The sequence below is a fragment of the Camelina sativa genome, chromosome 3 (genome assembly GCF_000633955.1).
Source record: "Camelina sativa cultivar DH55 chromosome 3, Cs, whole genome shotgun sequence".
Lineage (NCBI taxonomy): Eukaryota > Viridiplantae > Streptophyta > Magnoliopsida > Brassicales > Brassicaceae > Camelina > Camelina sativa.
Window position 1 is genome coordinate 5,275,368 of NC_025687.1, and position 18,050 is coordinate 5,293,417.

An 18,050-nucleotide genomic window follows, 5' to 3' on the forward strand; every position below is an offset into this window, starting at 1 on the left:
TCCGTTCTTGAAAACGTCTTTGGACGTTCTCCATTTCCATCTCGTCCAATCATATCCACTATCTATTCTCTTTGTCACCTATAGATATACAAAAGAATATAATCATATATATACTATTGTAATTCAAAATCATTGGCAATAAATACATTAACATGCCTTAAAAATGAAGATACCTGTTTTTTGCTTAAGTCATCAGAAGCAACGAAGTAGTTGCCTTCACTAAAAATGGTTGGATCAGCACTTCCTCCGATCGCATACATTTGCCATTTCTCGTACCTATTGTTTGCTACGTGCGCATACCCTCTCCTCACCCTGCCACGTCATCAGGACATATTATCAATTACATATCCATGTCAACATTTTTCTAGTCTGGTTCAATTAAACTAAGTAACAAAATATTTATACTCACCTCGGCATCCTCTCAATGAGACCTGGTCCAAAATGGTTGAATGCAATTGTAACTCTCATGATTTTATCCTCCACATTATTGTCATTATGTCCGAGTAACATCACCTTCATAATGACATAGCAAATTAATTATCATCAAATATTCAAAATACATTATAAAAAAAGTTACAGTTATGTAAGATATAAACTTACTTTATCATGCTGCGTGAAGTAGTTGTTAGAAATAGTAACGGCCGTAGAAGCATGAAGCACATCGATCAAACCATCTTGACACCGAGAAAAGTAACAATGATCAATCCAGATATGTGAAGAATCAAAAATAGCGATTGCATCACCATCTGATCCTTTCCGGTTGCCAATATGAGTCGGGCTGCTCCGCACTCGACCTGACTTACCCGGTTTACAATCATGGATACTTATCCCATGTATAATGACGTGGCTCACATGTTGGATCGTTATGCATGGACCATATGCAATTTCTACTTTTGCACCTCTTCCGTCGATCGTCTTGTAGCTGTTCATGATGAGTTCGTTTCGCAACACTATGACCATGTCACGTGCGAATGTGATCCATAGTGGTTTAGATTGGATCACGGCGTGTCTAAGAGTTCCGGGTCTAGGGTTTTCGGGGTCGTCTGATGGGTTTGTAACCACGTAGATCGACCCGTATTTTCCCCCAACCGCAGCTTTTCCAAACCCTACAGCGCAATCGGCAAGGGCACGACGGTTGTACGCCCAACTAGGATTTCTACGCCAGCAAGAATCGATAGGATTTAGTAATAATTTGGGAACGGTAGTGTAACCATTACTGTAATAAGCAGCTTCTACAAGAGAAGAAGAGAAAGTTGCAAAGAGAAGTGAAACTGTTAAGAAAAGTGAAGCCATTTGCTAGAAGATGTGAGGCTTCAATTGAACTATATGTGTGCAAATATATATATAGACGAATGTACTTAGCAGTAGCTATTATAAATATACAACTACGTTTCTAATTTGAAAGATGAGAAGGTGGGACACACGGATCGTGTTGACTAATGATAGGAAACAATATTATCATTTGAATAAAAACTTCTCTCGCTATATATATTTCTTTGATCAATGCTCTTTGTTATAGACAGACGTGGTTGCACGAGCTTGAGATGAAGATGGATTGGTTTGACTTTGGTTACATATCAAATTAATTATCATCTATAATTCTATATAATAAGTTTATTTATAAGTTAAACTTTAAGTTTAGAGAAGAATTAGTGATCACTATTTCCTAGTTATATATAAATATAGTCAGTAGTCTGTGATTCGTCAGTTTGGTATACAAAACACTGCTTTTTGACATGCATGGTATCGGTCGACGCATACAACATGGTGCCAATGATCAGATTTAATAAAGTGGTAAATACTTCAACTTGTTTAATATAATGGTGGTTTATTTTCTAATAAGACTGAAAACGAGTAATATTTTTTAAGAAAAGTATATAGAATACTATTTGAGACGGCAATTAGAATTTAGAAATTGGCATCATCATCACTTTTCGTATAGGCACTAAAGTCAACTTCTGTCAAATCCGTACACTTCCTCGATCATTTTCACTTTTATGTTGGTATTACAAGTAGAGATTGAGATTAGGATAATTTGGATTTGAAGTGGAAAATAAAGCTTTAAAATTTATCTTAAATAGTCCTTTTAATTAGGTAGGAATAAGATAGTTAATAAATTCAAACTTTATTCAATAATTATACATTGGATTGTTAACATGCATGAGACATGGGCGTATCAATAAAATTAACAATATAATAATGATGACAAACTTTTACAAGACTTTCTATCTTTTATAGCAAGTACTCGACCTTTATTTAAGCTAGCTATATAATCTTTGAATTTCGATCTGTATGTATAATATGAATTTAATCCAATTTAAACCAACAAATTAAAATTCTTTTTTTCTTTCTAATGACCTTTTATACCGCATTATTTCTTTATGCATAGCTGCACATCCCATAGGCACACGATCTCCCTTTCTTACACTTCTTAAAGCAACCTCCGCAGTGTCTCTTGTCAAACATTGGGTTTACACAATATCCGTTGCAACAAACCTCCGAGTATTGACAGCTTTTTCCACATCTTCCACAGTTCAATTTGTTGGTTCTCAGGTCGACGCACCTCTTACGACAACAATCACGACCTGGACTGCCTTTGAGACGACATACTTTGGAGCTTTTGTCACATGTCATTGCTGCACCTATACGTTTCCTACCTTTGTTCCTTGCAGTAGCGGCTATCTCTTGATGACTGTTCTTGTCTTGATGCTTCGCCTCGACCCTTAGCGGTTCGCTGAGTGTTATAGCAATGGCTAAGACCACTATGAGTACCATAATGAAATAGGATATCTTGAATGTATTCATTCTTCTACTTGTGGATAAGAAATCAAAGGAGAGAAATTACATACAAAATCTTTGGTATCTGTTTGTGTTTGTGTGTGTATGAATGTTTTTGTTTTTAGGTGAAGAGTAAGGAACGACGTGAATGGGTATTTATAGACGAGAGAATGATGCATATAGGTCAAAAGAAAAGTTTGTTAAACAATTAGGTCGTCTAAGAAAACTATTTGACTTTTTAAGACTCTTTTAGTGGAGTGGTCAATTTAATTCGAAGAGTTTAGATTTCAGAAATCAGAAGTATAAACGAGTTAGGCTCGCGTAGAAGAAAAAAAGATTGAATAAATATCTAAAATTAGGCAGAACAACAGTTGAACACATGACATTCATTTTCTCATTTTGCAATTGTATAGTTTAGCTATACAATCAGTTTACATGTGTCCAAATATATGTTATCGTAATTTCAAATTAAATAGCAACAATATTTTGGAAATATCTAGATATTTTGCTAAGGATCAGACAATGGGATATATATATATATCCAAGTGTTTATTATTATCTAGAGAAATAAAATAAAATAAAAAAATAAAAAAAAAAATTAGCAAAAAGGTTATTCCAACTACAGTATTATTGTAACGTCTCGATCGCCTCCCTTAGTGAATTTGATCACTTCCCGATCATGACAAGCCAGATAAGTTAGTTTAAAAAGCTCTAAGGACTTATCTACTATTTTTTTTTAGAAAACCAATAACTATTTTTTGTTAATTCGATTAGAAATTATAATGTTTCGATTTCATATAGAAAAATATTTATATAAATATTAAAGATAATATAGGAAACTAGGAAAGTATAGATGTAGATATTTTAGTAAGATATGTTTTCTAAAGTGCATATGGAACTCCACTATCCAAAGTTCCCAACAAAACCAAGTCTTTCGTCTTTTTGTTGTACACACTTTAGCCTTTAGGATGCGTTTTGCATTTTTTTTTTTTTGTTGTTGTCAAAAGGTTGAACATTACTCATTTAATTACTCCACATTATTTTATTAACTATATAATATGAAGCAAAAAATAAATTTAGAAGTACCCAAAAAAAAAATATACGGTGAGAAAAAGATACAAAGTACAATACAAGCTTTCCGTAATACACGCTACATGAATCTTTGTTCAAACTTGAACAAAATCGGTTATGAGAGCACTCGAGTAGGCGTTGACCCTTTGAACACTTGGTCACTTGGTCTTGGTGGGATATTGGGACCCTAATACATTTTCGTATTCAAAACAAGTACAAAATAAGTCACATTCAAAGGACATTACTGCAACTGAAAAAATTGGGACTGTGACATTGTAGCACAAGTGCACAACTAAGTTAACCATGCTCTCTCTCAGAGACTTGGAAATATATGAAAGACAATGCATGGTTGAATGATATAGTGGTAAACAATCAGGATATTTTATGAAGACAAAAATGAACATCAAACATATGTGTGTTCAGTTTCCAACAATTTACCCTTTTTTGTTCTCACGAACAACTTGTTTCATTGCTCTAAGTAGTTGTAGTTTCTATTGCAAATATCTCATGACACTTATCTGTAATACACGGAAACGTGAATCCTTTATTCAAATTAAAGCCGTTATAAGAGCACCAAAGGGGTTTGACTTAAAATTGATTTCGGTTTGGGTTTTATTGGTTTTGAAAGTACAATTGATTTTGGTTCGGTTTTATTGGTTTAAATAGTCACGCCACGCGACGACAATTTTAGAAACAAGTGCGTTAACTTAACTAAAGGTGACGAGTTCGATCCTCGAAAGTAACCATATTTTAGTTTTTTNTTTTTTTTTTTTTTTTTCTTTTGTTTCAGTGGCGTCGCACTCGTAATCTCTTTCCACAAAACTGTGAGAAAGAAGAGATCAGTGATTGATTTACTCGATGAACGATCTAGAAAACGAAGAGAAGCCCGAGAACGAACACGTGGTTGAATCGGCTATGTCATCGACGGCGGCGATTGATGGAGTGGCGGCTTTGAGATCGGTGTTTCAGCGAGTAAACCAAGCGGCGGAGAAAGCGGGTCGTGCGTCGGATCGAGTACGGGTCGTAGCGGTGAGCAAGACAAAACCAGTTTCTCTGATTCGTCAAGTATACGACGCTGGTCATAGGTCTTTTGGAGAGAACTATGTGCAAGAGGTCATCGAGAAGGCACCTCAGGTCTCTGAGTCTCTCTCTCTGCTTGCAAAATCTTTTTTTGAATCCTTTGGATAATTGAAAGAGTCTTGAATTTGAATTTTTTGGAAATTTGCAGCTTCCAGAAGATATAGAGTGGCATTTCATTGGGAATTTGCAGAGCAACAAAGTGAAACCTTTACTAAGTAAATTTGATTTTTGCCCATTTGGTTATTACTTGGTTCTTCTTCTTGCAATCAGTTTTGTGAGTTACTAATTTGGATGTTAAAACTCCACACTTGAGTTCTTCAATTCGTTGGCACTAAATTTGGTTTGAATATGAGCCACTTTGTTACTGAAATCTCTTAGTCTTTGGTATGTTTTGTTCTGAATTCTTTGATTTGGTTGCATGATTGATTAGCTGGAGTGCCTAACCTTGTGATGGTGGAAAGTGTTGATGATGAAAAGGTAAAAAAGTTCTCTTTTTTGTATATTGTAAGAGAAGGGTTTTGTTATTTGGTTTGTAACTGTTCTATAGCTCCTTCGAGGTGTTAGATAACAAAAACATGAAATCTCGTGGGTTTGTTTCGATGTGATGACAAAAGTAAAGATGCATTGGGAGTTCAATTAGATCAAACCATACTAACTTATGAATATACATGGTGCCAAATCACTGATTTTGTTTAACTAAATTTGCTTCATAGATTGCAAATACGCTTGATCGTGTGGTTGGAAACATCGGAAGAAAGCCCTTGAAAGTCTTGGTCCAAGTGAATACCAGTGGCGAAGAGTGTAAGAGTCTGAGAAATTCTTCTTCAACTTTGAATGTTTTCCAGCTTTCACCTTTTCTTAATACTATCTGAGGTGATCTTCTTAACTGAAACTTTCAGCTAAATTCGGCGTGGAACCCTCAGGATGCGTAGGACTGGCGAAACACGTGAAGGAAGCTTGCTCCAATCTCGAGTTTTCCGGGTTGATGACTATAGGGATGGCTGATTACACTTCAACCCCAGAGAATTTCAAGGTTATATAATCTGTTTTGAGCCTAACATGTTTGGTAATATTTTTACAACACTAAAAGGAGCTCACGTTCGTTTCTTATTATATTATATGTGTAGTTGCTTGCGAAATGCAGAAGTGAAGTGTGTAAGGAGCTTGGAATACCGGAGGAGCAGTGTGAGCTATCTATGGGGATGTCTGGTGACTTTGAGTTAGCCGTAAGTTGTTGTTGATTGTTGATTCAAGTAAAAAAGTTATGAGATCTGTTCAAAATGTTAAAGAGTTTTCTTAATGGCTTTGGGAGTTACAGATTGAACTGGGAAGCACAAATGTGAGAATAGGGTCTACAATTTTTGGGGCGAGAGAGTATCCTAAGAAGAAATGAAGTAAACTGGCGGGTGATGAGATTGATACATAAGACTCATAACATCCCAATAAACAACCTGCCAAGACTTGTAAAACCCTACACATCACAAGAATTAATCGTAAGATGATAATTTTGGTGTTTGATGAGAGAAAGAGGAAGAGAGTACGTTTACCTGAGAGTTAAAATATTGACACATATTTTGCCTTTATTTATAAAGAAAGAGAAGAAGTGTGTACAACCAAATCAAAACATGAAATTTTTTTTTGATAACTAGTAAATTTTTTTTGATAACTAGTAAATTTTTTTTGTTCTTGGAAAAACATGAAAATTTGTATGCGAAAATCTTTTTTCTAATTCATTAGGTTCATCATTGCCAATTTGACATTTTTTGCTCTAAGAATAAATAACAAACAATTTGTTCATTTGGGGCTTTATACACCCAAATCTTATTATTGGCCCTTATAAACTTGCTAATGTACGATGCTAGTTATAAAGAATATTTAAAAAGTTGTCCCAACAACATCTTAATCTTTTTACCAAAGGAAGTCACGTACTAATTGCTTTGGGAGTTCTGCAGTATAAGTAAACCATATCTAGCACTTATCTTCTAGTCAAGGCTTCTTCAATAATCGATTTACAATCTTAATTAGCTTTTAAACAACAAATCTAAAACACCAAATCAAAGAAGTTCATATAAATCTACTATTGACTGAATCAACTAGAATTAATCAATCAATCTATCTCAGCAAAAGAATCAGAAGGTAGAAGAGTTACATTGGTCATATTGATTCAGTCAAATATCAAAATCAGTCAAGTACCACAAATACGGATATTTTGTGAAAAGAATGACCAAGTTAGAGTGAAGTAATAAGAAACAAGAGAGAACTTCGAATCTGCAGAGAGAGAGAGCTCCACTTTGATCAACTGAATTTAGCCAAAACCTAGAATTCTCTCCTAAGGTATTTCAATTTCCTACTTCATACGAAAATAAAAACTCAAACCTCTCAAAGAGTTAAAGAAGAGCGTGTTAAAGAAGGATGTACCGTTGTTCCATTCAAGGTCGTAGCCTGTAATGCCGCCGAGCTGCTCCTGGATGATATTGAAATTACGACCGTTGGTCCAGTCGTACCAAAGGTCAATCATCGCCGGAGTAATTCATAAACATTAACGCGTGGAACTGGTGTGGCCATGGCGTCTGGAACAGGCTCATCCGCGGTGGCGATTTTTAACGCCAGTGGTTAAAACGATGAAGATGACGATTAGTATCAGTAATCAGTGGTCGTCTAAAAGCCATCTGTCTCAGGTTTTGGTTGATCGAAGACGGGGAGGTCAAAAAATTACTTGTGTTACTTCTTTTCTCAACATTACTTGTACCTCTTAGGAAGAGAGGTATAACACTTGCTAAACGTAACGTATTTTATATTAATTGAAGCCAGTTTCTTCGGGAAAATTTAGCACCCAAACAAGATTCCAAAGTAAAAGAAAATTCATTGAGTTAGTTTCTTCAAAAGCGTCATATATAAAATCAATTAAGTAACACACTCATGAGGGATTTCTATAAATCGATGCTATGCCCTACTCTATGTATACTCTCTGTTGCTTGACCTACACTGTTGCTGAGTTATAATAAGGTTATGTTTGTTGATGCTCCTATTAGCCCTTCCCTCACAATGCGCATAGCAGCTTCGTTCGTGAACTTCCTTGCAAAAAGAAAGCACGGGACTGGTCTTGAATCCGCCTTACACCATTCAGTTCGAGATTCAGACTCATAATAGACATGGTCTATTTTCTGCCCCAAGAAAAGAACGAGAACGACAAAATTACTCAAAAGATCTCATTTGGTTGTGATTTTGATCACCAGTAGGAAAAAATTTATGTACCTTTATTTCTTTAATGTCCTCAGGGCCAGAGTTTTCAAATGTGAAAGTGACGGGATGCCAAGATTTGGCTTCATATTTTGTAGCCGAAACGTTCCATACAGTATATGTCACCGTTCGTCGTTCCATTTCACTCTCTAGTCCTTGCATCTGAAAATATCAGTTTGGAATACATAACCAATATGGGATTATATAGATGGAAACAAAAATGGGAGAGATTTTTATCAGAGAGGATTACCGTAAGCAATGTTTGCACATAGTGTTCATCGGGGATGCAGTTGCGCCGTTTTTGTTTCTGAGTTCACATCAAATGTAAAAAAATCCAGACCATTTGATTATGAAAAAAAAAAGAGGTAAATCAATGGAGGGAAGTGTTCATAGACACTCTTTAGATTGTTACAAAGCATTAACATAATTGGTTGAGGCTGCTATTAAATGAAAAATGCCAACTTCAAAGTATCACTTACAAGAAACAACCATGCCTCATTGGTACCTAAAGGTGGACATCTCTGCAAACCAAAAGAGAAATTAACAAATAAATCTCTTGCTTCTTCAGCAAAAAAAAAAAGTCACGAGCGGAATTAAATATACATAAAGCTTAATTTTTACCTTGCAGAATTTCTTAAAAACCGGGAATACGATACCATCATTTACAATGACCTCTGCATGACTTCTGATCAAAGCTATCCACTGTAATAGATAAAACAAGAATGAGATTTAAAACTTCATGAAGTGAAAAGGAACCTCTTGTCCCTCACAATTTGATGCTTCAGAAATCTTGGTAAGCAATCAAATTCAGCAATGTTAGTTTCACAAGCAAGACAATGAAGATACCTGGGATCCTTTTCGCCATTTCTCTTCAGGTATGACTGGAGACATTTTCACACTGTACCGTGTCTCTTTTGTATGAAGAAAACTGCAAATAGAAAGCAACAAACATAGTTTACCATTCATCTAAATAACTCCTCTTATAATACACCAGTTATCAATCAGGCCATATATATCAAATATGAAGTACTAAAGAAACCTCATAAAAATTCAGAGTTGCATATCTACCTATCCACAAAACTCCTCGGTGAAGAGATAAGGTATCTATATATATAGCCAAAGTCATATAACGGAGCACATCTGCAAAACAGACGAAAGCAAATTGAAATAAGTGCGTCGTAAATCACATATGTACAGTTCCGCAAGCAAAAGGGAACTCAATGGAGTAATGCTGAAAGAAGAAGGCACCACACCTGTCAGAGAGAAGAACAAATCTTTGATTGCACTGATCCTCTAAAGCAGAAGCAAACAACAATCTTTCAGCTGCAATCATGCTTGATTCTCCCCATACTACCTATATAATAAACACACTCATCCTAAGTTTTTCAATTCAATCCACTCTTAATCCTTAGGAACAGTTCTAAAAATGAAGACTCACCTTAATACTATTGTTCAATTGGCGATTATAAAAATACTGAGACCGCGTAGTGTCTTCATTAAACACGAAACCAGGTAACGAATGTACATAGATTGAGAAATTAGCATGATCCACACCCTACAAATTCACCAAAATCAGCAATTTTGAAAGAACAGCTAAAATCAAAAGACTTGGGTCAACTACGACCTTGAAGAAACTATCCCACAAAAAATCAAGAGGGAGATCACGGCGAGCTAAGAAAAGGAAAGCGAGCTTGGGACGAAGATCGCCGGAGTATTCACGGAGCGGGGTGGTACGAGATCTCGCGACGGAGAGCGGCAATGTCGAGACGGAATGGTAATGTAGTTGGATCCTTAAGAGAGCGAAAAGGCAAAGCGCGGCGGAGAAAACGATAACGAGCTTCCATCCAAGCCAAACGACGCCGCGACGTGACGACGGAGGCTGAATCTGCGGCTGTGGTTTCCCCGTCATTGTCGTAGTAGTAGTACCTTGATAAAATCGCGATCATTCGAGTCTCTCACTGTCTCTCTCTCTATAGGGTTTTGTTGAAGTCAAATAAAAAGGTTCAGAAGAAACGGAAACTGAATTATTTGGAAATTAAACATTTGAGAGAAGAAGAAAGAAAGGTAGACGAAGATGGTAGTTAGAGACGGTATAAACCTTCTGAAAACGACGTCGTAAGGCGCGTACACGTTTTTAAGTTAGGTGGGGTCTACGTTAATATGAAAAGTTGAAAACACTACTTTCTTGTTGTCCTAAATTGAAATTCAACTACAAATATGTCACAATATGGTAGTATGTTATTTACAATTTGACTAAGAATATTAATTATCCAAGACACTAAATGTATTTACTTTCCTTCTAAACAAATAAAAAATACTAGGATTTAACCCGTGGTATACCACGGGACAACTATTTAATTTTATTTATAATGATAGTTGATTTTAGCGGTATTTAATTTAATAATAAAATTATATATTTTTAATTTTTAATCTTTTTATATTTAGTGATACAATTATTCTTAAAGTATTATAATTTTATCATGAAAAACACTAAAATTATGAATTATAACTGTTTGTATAATGTATATTTAATCAGAATAATTAACTGTTTTATTTATTTAAAATAATACTATTTTTTTGATATATAATTATTTAATTTAATTGATTGTTTATTTTTCAGTGTATACAATTTAATGATTGATTTTTCTATTTTTTTTATTTTGGAATACATATATAGAAAAGAATTTTGCTATTAATAAGGAATTTAAGTAGAATTAATTAGTTTCTATGAAAAAAATGATTCTGTCAATTTACAATATTTTACTTCTTGCTTTTAGTGCAATTTTGTAGGGACTAAAATTTTAAATAAACAAAATTAAAAGGGTAGAACCCAAAATGTATTTCAAAAATATATATATATAGATTAGATTTTCAGTTTAGGAAATTTATTAATGTTAATATAATTATTGAGATTGTAAACTTTTGTTATAGAAAATTTGTGGTATATCATTTAAATTTGAGAGATTCTAGCATCCATAAAATAGTTTTAGAGATTTAATGAGTTAAAACTTTAATGGATAGATTTGTTTTTGGAAAAATCGGAATGTATAGATGTTGTTAAGATTTTATGGCAATAAATGTAACAAATGTTAGTCAGTTTAAAAAAGTTTAGTATTTGAGTTTTTCTGCAATGTTATTTATGGAATTTCTATAGGGGTTATTGTTGTAAAAAAAATAATAATAATTAAAATTTAAAGGGCATAAACCAAATGTACTTTAAAAATGTTAATATAGATTCAACTTTGAGGATTAATGTGCATTTTATAAGGTAACATTAATTAAAAGTTTAAAATAACCCAAAAAAAAAAAGAAGAAGTCTGTTAAAAAAAAAAAAAAGAAGTCAAAACTACGGCTACACATTTTGTGATGTTACCATATCTCAACCTTTTCATTTGCTCTTCAAAAGAAGATTACATCAAATATTCATCTGCCAAAAAAAACAATGGCCTCCAATTCAAAAAGTTACATCAAAATCCCCATTTGAAAAAAGGAATCATTGTTTTCAAGAGACGCATGTTTCTACATAATATATATCCCAACAGCAAAAGCCAACTACAAATAGTCATGGCTTTACAATCCTACAAAAAAAATTCTGCTGCCAATCCTACAACTACAACAAAGCCATAGTGAAGCTTTTTAGTTGAGATCTGCCAATAATGTCTCCACTTCTTTCAGTGCTTGTTCCACTGCGTAGATCACCATTTTCTTTATCTGTTTTCACATGGCAAAAGATTCAAAGAAGATTAAAACAAAAAAATAATCCAAAATTAGAAATCACCGCAAAATACTCACCTCAAGTTTGTCTTCTCTGGCTTTGTGGTTCTTAGGTAGTTGTCTAAACTCATCAGTCAAACGGAGACACTCATCTATGTTCTCTGGGGAAACAAAATCAACAGCTACCTTTGTGCACGACTGTTCCAAATCCACATTAAAAATCCGTTACATAAGTTAAAAAGACAATAAGAAAAAGTTAGTTTATAAGACAAAAAGTTATCCAAACAATAATAACCTTGAGATTCCGAACTTGATGAGGACAACCCGCTGGAATAAACACTGCTTCTCCTAGCTTTTGCACAAATGTCCATGGCTCAATCCCTTATATTCAAAGATAACAATTATAAACAAACATATGACTGACTACAATGTTGGACGTCACAGTTATTACAGTTACAAGTAAATCATACCAAATTCCGCCTTGAGTTTTCTTTTGTGCTCCACGGTCAAGAAACAATATTGGTCATGTATAGGATGATACACCTAACAAAAGAATCCTATCATCCAAAATAACCTACTAGAGACTCAGAAATGAAACGTTTCCCAGATTATTTTATATTTGCTAACCTTTTTCACACGAGAGCAATAAGTATGTCTAAATTCTTTGCAATGCTTCCTTAGATACTCTTCAAGCTTAGGAACATCTTCTCTTCTAAATATGTCCCAAAGTGCACCTCCAATTTCATCATGATACCCATTCTCATAACTCACAATCTCTTTTCCCTCTGAACCATTTTGCTCCTGAAGCTCTTTCTCATTCTGTTGCTTGTGTTTCTCTTTCAGAGCTTCTATGGCAACTCGTTGCTCCTCAGTTATTGTTACTTCAGCCGTATGCATCAGGATATTAACCTACAAACAAGACACCTTTATATATTTGACAAACTACATTTGTATTTAACATTATTGTGTAAAGAATTCCGAAAACTTACTGCATCTGACATATCACAGTGAAGCTTAGTGACTGAATCGCCTCTACCGAGCTCATCTGAAATCCCATATGCAATGTAGGTTTTTGGACCAAGATCTGGTTTAAGGATTCCTTCGGGAAGTTTTGTAGCAATGTTGAGGATTCCGGATCTAGGATCGCTATATTCTTGGAACGGTAATGCTGAAATGAACTCATCGCAGTGACGAGGTAAAAGGTTTTCAAACTTGTCTGAAGGAGGCCAATCCTTCAGCTTCAGCATCTCAGGCCAGAAGTTACCATATGTTCTTCCTTTGCTGTATCCTTCAAAGAAACATCGAGTATCGATCTTCACCTGAAATAATAAGAAACAAGATGAGCTACAGAACCTCTAAAACACCTTTAAAAAACTTTATAAGAAATGAGTTTTTACCTCACAGTTAGCTAAACAATCGATAGCTTTCACATCAGACATGTTAGTGCTAGTTGGTGAATCAACATTCTCACATAAAGCCCGCCACATCACCATTGGCTCCCAGCTTAAACCAGCTGTGATGTCAAGGGCGTTTCGAACGATCACTGGTTCACCTTTGGACCAATGCTCTTGGAAATGTAGAAGCTCTTCTTGCATCAGGACATCAAAAGAATCAGGAGAGTAAAGGTAATTGTCATTGGATCTGTCCCTTGAAGCTGCCTTCCTCTTCATACTCTCCTCCAAATCAGATGAACATCTACAATATGACATTATCGGATCCATAGTATAAGAGGCTAAGAATGTCTCTGCCTTGTTCTCCAAATCTGACATCCAAGTCACTGGTAGGATTCTCTTAAGCTCCAACACAGATTCACCGCAACCGCCTAGCTCTTTTGGCGCACAGGGTATGCTTCCATTTTCATCAGCATTCCATTTAATGGATGTAATATTATTAGTTTCATCCTCAGAAACAGAAGACGAGCTTGGTTCTGCATCTTCGCCATGCATATATCTGCTCCCTTTATTCTCGAATTGTAGCTTGACTTCCGGGCGTTCTGAAAGCCGTCCTCCACGGATCTCTTCGCAACAGTTCAGACAAAGCTCATAAGAGCACTTTGTACAGCTTCTATGCAAGTCAACAATTGAAGTTGCACAGTGGTTACTACAGAGAAAAATGATAAGTCAGTAATATGTGAAATAAATCTAATATCATGTAACTATTCAAACACATGCAAAAAGATGATACTTACCAGAAGACGCGCTCTTCATTTGAGCAGAGAGACTCGGATATATCAACTTGAGAAGTCACTACTCCTATACAGAACATATCAATTACGTTATCTTGTAGCAAGAAAAAATCTTCTGTTAGTAGCAGAGGAAGATCACACTATATATACCTTGAAACTTTGCCTCGGTTTCGATTTCTTTATCTTGTGCTTTGCAAAACTTTTTCAAGAAAGGAAGCACTGACACAATCAAGTATTGAAAATGATAAAATCTTTCGTCGTTATTGAGCTTTCTCTTTGATGTCTGTAAGACAAACAGATCATATGAGGATACACTCATGATTGTTGTCTTCAAATTACTTCAAGAATCAACCATAGTGAGAAATCTCAGTATGAATCCTTTGGGTAAGAATACAATCATACCTCGATTAATCCACTCGAATGCAAACATGAGGAGCAATTGCAAGTTCTACGACAAAAGGGACATTGGTCTATGACACCATCCTTGGTCATATGGGGATACCTGTGACAAACCGCGAGTTTTGTATAAACGATAATGAAGCACATAGACAGAAGAAAGAATGTAATAAAACTTTAGGACATAAAAACTAACCACTTCTTTATGCATGGAAGACAATACAATCTCTCTTCACAAAAAGTGCAAATGAAAAGATATCTTCTTTCCCCTTGAGAGCATTGATGGCATATTGCAAGATCTCCCAAATCTGCCTGCGTAGGAGAAGCAAAAAAAGAAACACGATTTTCAGACAAAAGTAGTTGAGTAAAGTTTCATCACACACATCATGTGTTCTGGTTGTGTATAGAAGAACAAATTTTAACCTTTAAATTCCTTGTCATGCTTCTGCAGTCAATAAAATACTCAATTTTCAGATGAGAATCAAAACGCGAACTGGAAGCGCTAACAACATCTATCTCGTTACCAGGAAACCAAACATCCGCAATATCTGAATTCTTGCTCTTGCTACGAGATTTTGCCTTGGTGAAAGGAGCAACTTGGAGTTTTAGTTCCCGATTCTTCTTTGCATCATCAACAACAACAACTTCTTCTTTAGCTCTCCTTCCCTCGCATTCAACATCACCACCACTTCCTACTCGTCTCTTCTTTCTTGAAGATTTCGGTTTAATCTCATCAGCTTTAGAGCGTTTCCGTGTTTTGTTAGACACTCGCTTCACACATTCGGCGTTACTCTCTTCTTCTAAATCCGATGAGCCACTGCTGAGACTCGTTGCCTTAACCGGTTTCTTCTTCTTCTCCAGCCAACAAGTTCCCTTTGAAATCTCCTTCACACCATTGTTCACTCCATTAGCAGGTACTACACTCTTCATAATTCTCAATTTCACCTGCAAAATCCAATGTCAATAACAGAAAATGGATTAGCCTTAAAAAAAAAAAATCAACCGGAAAAAGGATATTACACCGAAGTCTCTAAGATTATAGGATTTTCTCTCGCACGAAGGAAGAAGAAGAAGCGATTCAATACCTGAGCTGAAATAGGTGATTTAATTAGTCAAAGAGGAAGAAGGAAGAAGAAGCGATNGGAAGGAAGAAGAAGAAGAAGCGATTCTAAAAAGTAGCTAAAGCGACTGATTCATATTACCCGTACGTTCGGATTATGAGTGGAACCACGCGCGCGCGTCCCCGAAGCCACTGATTCGCTCTCCGTCACATCCACCCAAAGCTTTTTTCTTACTCAAACTTAAATTACTCATCGAAATACACAATATATGGATAAAATCTTATGCATAAATTACAGATTTTTATGAGTAAAGATTTTTTTCTAAAGCTGTTTTTAGAATTGATATCAATCAATCATGGGTGTAATTTTAGGCTGTCTAATTCTGTAAATAATACACAGATATATATATATATATATGTTAATAAAGTTGAATATAAAGAAATATGTTTTTCTTTGATAATTTTCTTTCAACCAAAATATTTTTTTCTTTATATGTTTGTGTGTATAATAATAAGATGGAGATAAACATTGGAAATAAAAAGATGGAAATAAACTATTCCTATGTAGAATGTATACTACTCCACCAGTCACCATTCTATATTTATGAGAGTAATTTACTCAATTTTGCATTTATTATTATGGTGGTCAGATTTTTTTTTTTTTTGAATTGTTAGCATTTAAAGAGAATAAATACGTATAACCATTTTTGCTAAATTTTTTTTTTTTTTTTTGCCAATGCTAAAAATAATATTATACTCTACAATACAGTGTTGACTCTTATCTTCTTTTCTTTTCTTTTTTTTTTTCTTGTAAGTGTTGACTTATCAAAAGAAACTAAAAAAAAAATTGTGTTTTTTTTTTTGTTATAAAAAAACCACGCATAATTTCGGAACTTTGGGAGTAGTATATCTACTAAAAATAGAAACTAAATTTCGAGCCTGTTCGGTATTGACAGATGTGTGATACACTTCTATGGTTGAGGCGTTGGGGTTGGGCAATAAGGATATAGATTCCTTAGCACTGGTTTGTTTTTCCTCGACATGACAACAATTATCACATACATATCCAATGGAATTTCAGAAAACTATATATATTTTATTTTAAAAATATTTAATGTAAAACGTACTCAAAAGTCAGAACCAAAAATATTCTCATCATATACAAAATCTGACTAAACAAAAAAACAAAAAAAAAACTAATAGAAACAAAAAAAATTCCCCACATGTTACTTCCAATTTCTTTATATACTGTGTAAAGGTATAATAAACCCAAGCCTGGCTTAAGTGAATCAATGGGAGTCTCTTTTATCACTTTCACGGTGGTGAACGCGAGGAACCGCGGCTAACATGGCTAGCCGCCGGAGTATTTAGCCGTGACTGACGTTTCGTTGGCACAGTAACACACTCATCATCCGAATCCTCCCCGCAATAACTGGACATATCATCAAACCGACTGTCTTCATAGTGGTCGTCTTTGAAAACCGGATGAATATATGCTTTCTGAAGGTAAGGTTTCAGATTAAAGTTTGGTTCTCTAGCTTTTTCCAATGTATCTTTGACCATTGCTTCCTGTAAAACCAGACCACATGATATCTCAATCAAAAATATATTCTTAACCAAAATCAGCCACATAAAACCAGAATAGTGTTTACTTAAACAGATGATAAAACCTTGGTTTGAGTAAAAATGTGATATTTTTGTCTAACTAACCTTCAAAGGGTGACGCAGGAATGCTGGTTCATACCGGCCTTTGCAGAACCGGTGAAAGAAAAATGTGAGGATCGGTAAGACTAGGAGGAATGGCGTGGACTGAGCGGCTCCTTTAGTGCTCAGTAGTCCCATCAAAAGGACTTGCGAAATTATCAATGCTGCTATTATACGTCCATGGACATCGGGCCAGAACCTAGCCCCGCTTTCATATTCCTGATTGTACACATTTATGATCTGCAATAAGCCATAATCAGCAAAACAAGAAAGTTCAAGAAGTAGAGAAGAAGTATTTGTGTGATTCTGTTATAGCTCTCCTGACAGCCAAAAAGATCAAGAAGACAAAATTTAACACTTTATCCGTTGAGTTGAAAATAATCTTGAAGATGTTAAAAAGAAGGGAGCAGTGTTTGTTTACTAACCTGATGACGAAATACGAGGTAGGCCAATGCGAAGAAGACTATAATGAACGGGAGTAGAACAGGAGTCACAGGGGCATAGACAAGACCGAGGAGGAAGTAGAGTTGAATCCGAGGCTCTGTCGCATGATAATTGATCTGTCCAGGGTTCATTGCTTCTTCTCTATCCTTTTCAGTTTTCACCAAGAAGAAGTTCTTTATATGGAAAAAGATGAGAGGTTTCAGCCTCAGAATCTCCCCTGCAACACCCGCCCAACCGTCCACCATTATATATGTGATAAAAAACGTTGCTTTTATCGGTATTGCTACTCCAACCGTCCTAGGAATCCTATCCAAGTGACAAGTGCAACAAATACATAAGCTCAACAATCTATATAACGTTCCCCCCCCCCCCCCCCCC

General features: G+C 35.3%; 6 protein-coding genes across 9 annotated transcripts in view; 1 reads left to right on the forward strand and 5 right to left on the reverse strand.

Moving 5' to 3' along the window:
• The window catches only part of LOC104770759 (putative pectate lyase 2), a 3,445-nt gene extending 2,152 nt beyond the window's left edge, over positions 1-1,293 (reverse strand). The window contains exons 1-3 of the mRNA XM_010495219.1: positions 601-1,293; positions 410-513; positions 174-312 (exon numbers count right to left, since the gene is read on the reverse strand). Coding sequence (XP_010493521.1) covers positions 174-312; positions 410-513; positions 601-1,293 — 936 coding nt within the window. The remainder of the gene's footprint in view (positions 1-173; positions 313-409; positions 514-600) is intronic.
• Positions 2,107-2,897, reverse strand: LOC104770769 (stigma-specific STIG1-like protein 3). The gene has a single exon (XM_010495228.2). The coding sequence runs from the start codon at positions 2,803-2,805 to the stop codon at positions 2,380-2,382; it is 426 nt and encodes a 141-aa protein (XP_010493530.1). The 5' UTR covers positions 2,806-2,897; the 3' UTR covers positions 2,107-2,379.
• LOC104770778 (proline synthase co-transcribed bacterial homolog protein) lies at positions 4,564-6,542 on the forward strand. The gene is made up of 7 exons (XM_010495239.2): positions 4,564-4,983; positions 5,078-5,144; positions 5,360-5,406; positions 5,643-5,730; positions 5,829-5,962; positions 6,057-6,155; positions 6,248-6,542. The coding sequence occupies exons 1-7, from the start codon at positions 4,708-4,710 to the stop codon at positions 6,320-6,322; spliced, it is 786 nt and encodes a 261-aa protein (XP_010493541.1). The 5' UTR covers positions 4,564-4,707; the 3' UTR covers positions 6,323-6,542.
• On the reverse strand, positions 7,755-10,211 carry LOC104770787. 2 transcript variants are annotated; one of them, XM_010495250.2, is made up of 10 exons: positions 9,794-10,211; positions 9,608-9,724; positions 9,423-9,523; positions 9,238-9,309; positions 9,016-9,097; positions 8,791-8,871; positions 8,649-8,690; positions 8,420-8,476; positions 8,185-8,331; positions 7,755-8,093 (listed from the first exon to the last, which is right to left on the reverse strand). In XM_010495250.2, the coding sequence occupies exons 1-10, from the start codon at positions 10,076-10,078 to the stop codon at positions 7,926-7,928; spliced, it is 1,152 nt and encodes a 383-aa protein (XP_010493552.1). In that variant the 5' UTR covers positions 10,079-10,211; the 3' UTR covers positions 7,755-7,925. The 2 variants fall into 2 exon arrangements, with proteins under 2 accessions (XP_010493552.1, XP_010493561.1); XM_010495259.2 differs by lacking the exon at positions 7,755-8,093 and having other exon boundaries at positions 8,237-8,324.
• Positions 11,539-15,605, reverse strand: LOC104770809 (lysine-specific demethylase JMJ25-like). Of its 3 annotated transcripts, none has more exons than XM_010495280.1 (13): positions 15,550-15,605; positions 14,888-15,409; positions 14,661-14,776; positions 14,471-14,570; positions 14,219-14,351; positions 14,072-14,129; positions 13,281-13,983; positions 12,873-13,202; positions 12,511-12,792; positions 12,354-12,426; positions 12,179-12,264; positions 11,962-12,081; positions 11,539-11,880 (listed from the first exon to the last, which is right to left on the reverse strand). In XM_010495280.1, exons 2-13 carry the CDS (start codon positions 15,392-15,394, stop codon positions 11,806-11,808), a joined length of 2,583 nt encoding a protein of 860 aa, XP_010493582.1. In that variant the 5' UTR covers positions 15,395-15,409; positions 15,550-15,605; the 3' UTR covers positions 11,539-11,805. The 3 variants fall into 3 exon arrangements, with proteins under 3 accessions (XP_010493582.1, XP_010493568.1, XP_019098954.1); XM_010495266.1 differs by having other exon boundaries at positions 14,072-14,135; XM_019243409.1 differs by having other exon boundaries at positions 14,072-14,135; positions 15,487-15,558.
• The window catches only part of LOC104770832 (CSC1-like protein At1g11960), a 5,488-nt gene continuing 4,037 nt past the window's right edge, over positions 16,600-18,050 (reverse strand). The window contains exons 11-13 of the mRNA XM_019239649.1: positions 17,654-18,022; positions 17,235-17,468; positions 16,600-17,093 (exon numbers count right to left, since the gene is read on the reverse strand). Of these exons, the coding sequence (XP_019095194.1) occupies positions 16,839-17,093; positions 17,235-17,468; positions 17,654-18,022 (858 nt within the window). The 3' untranslated portion in view covers positions 16,600-16,838. The remainder of the gene's footprint in view (positions 17,094-17,234; positions 17,469-17,653; positions 18,023-18,050) is intronic.

What these genes read in the sequence shown, in the direction of transcription:
- LOC104770769 (XM_010495228.2), bottom strand. Translation starts at nt 2,805, where the DNA reads ATGAATACATTCAAGATATCCTATTTCATTATGGTACTCATAGTGGTC.
- LOC104770787 (XM_010495250.2), bottom strand. Translation starts at nt 10,078, where the DNA reads ATGACGGGGAAACCACAGCCGCAGATTCAGCCTCCGTCGTCACGTCGC. An exon ending in ATGTGCAAACATTGCTTACG is followed by an intron (nt 8,332 to 8,419) that starts GTAATCCTCTCT and finishes TGATATTTTCAG; the next exon opens with ATGCAAGGACTAGAGAGTGA. An exon ending in AGGACATTAAAGAAATAAAG is followed by an intron (nt 8,094 to 8,184) that starts GTACATAAATTT and finishes TTCTTGGGGCAG; the next exon opens with AAAATAGACCATGTCTATTA.
- LOC104770778 (XM_010495239.2), top strand. Translation starts at nt 4,708, where the DNA reads ATGAACGATCTAGAAAACGAAGAGAAGCCCGAGAACGAACACGTGGTT. An exon ending in GAATACCAGTGGCGAAGAGT is followed by an intron (nt 5,731 to 5,828) that starts GTAAGAGTCTGA and finishes TGAAACTTTCAG; the next exon opens with CTAAATTCGGCGTGGAACCC. An exon ending in CTGGTGACTTTGAGTTAGCC is followed by an intron (nt 6,156 to 6,247) that starts GTAAGTTGTTGT and finishes TGGGAGTTACAG; the next exon opens with ATTGAACTGGGAAGCACAAA.
- LOC104770809 (XM_010495266.1), bottom strand. Translation starts at nt 15,394, where the DNA reads ATGAAGAGTGTAGTACCTGCTAATGGAGTGAACAATGGTGTGAAGGAG. An exon ending in AACCGAGGCAAAGTTTCAAG is followed by an intron (nt 14,136 to 14,218) that starts GTATATATAGTG and finishes TGTTCTGTATAG; the next exon opens with GAGTAGTGACTTCTCAAGTT. An exon ending in ATTGCTCTCGTGTGAAAAAG is followed by an intron (nt 12,427 to 12,510) that starts GTTAGCAAATAT and finishes TTCTTTTGTTAG; the next exon opens with GTGTATCATCCTATACATGA.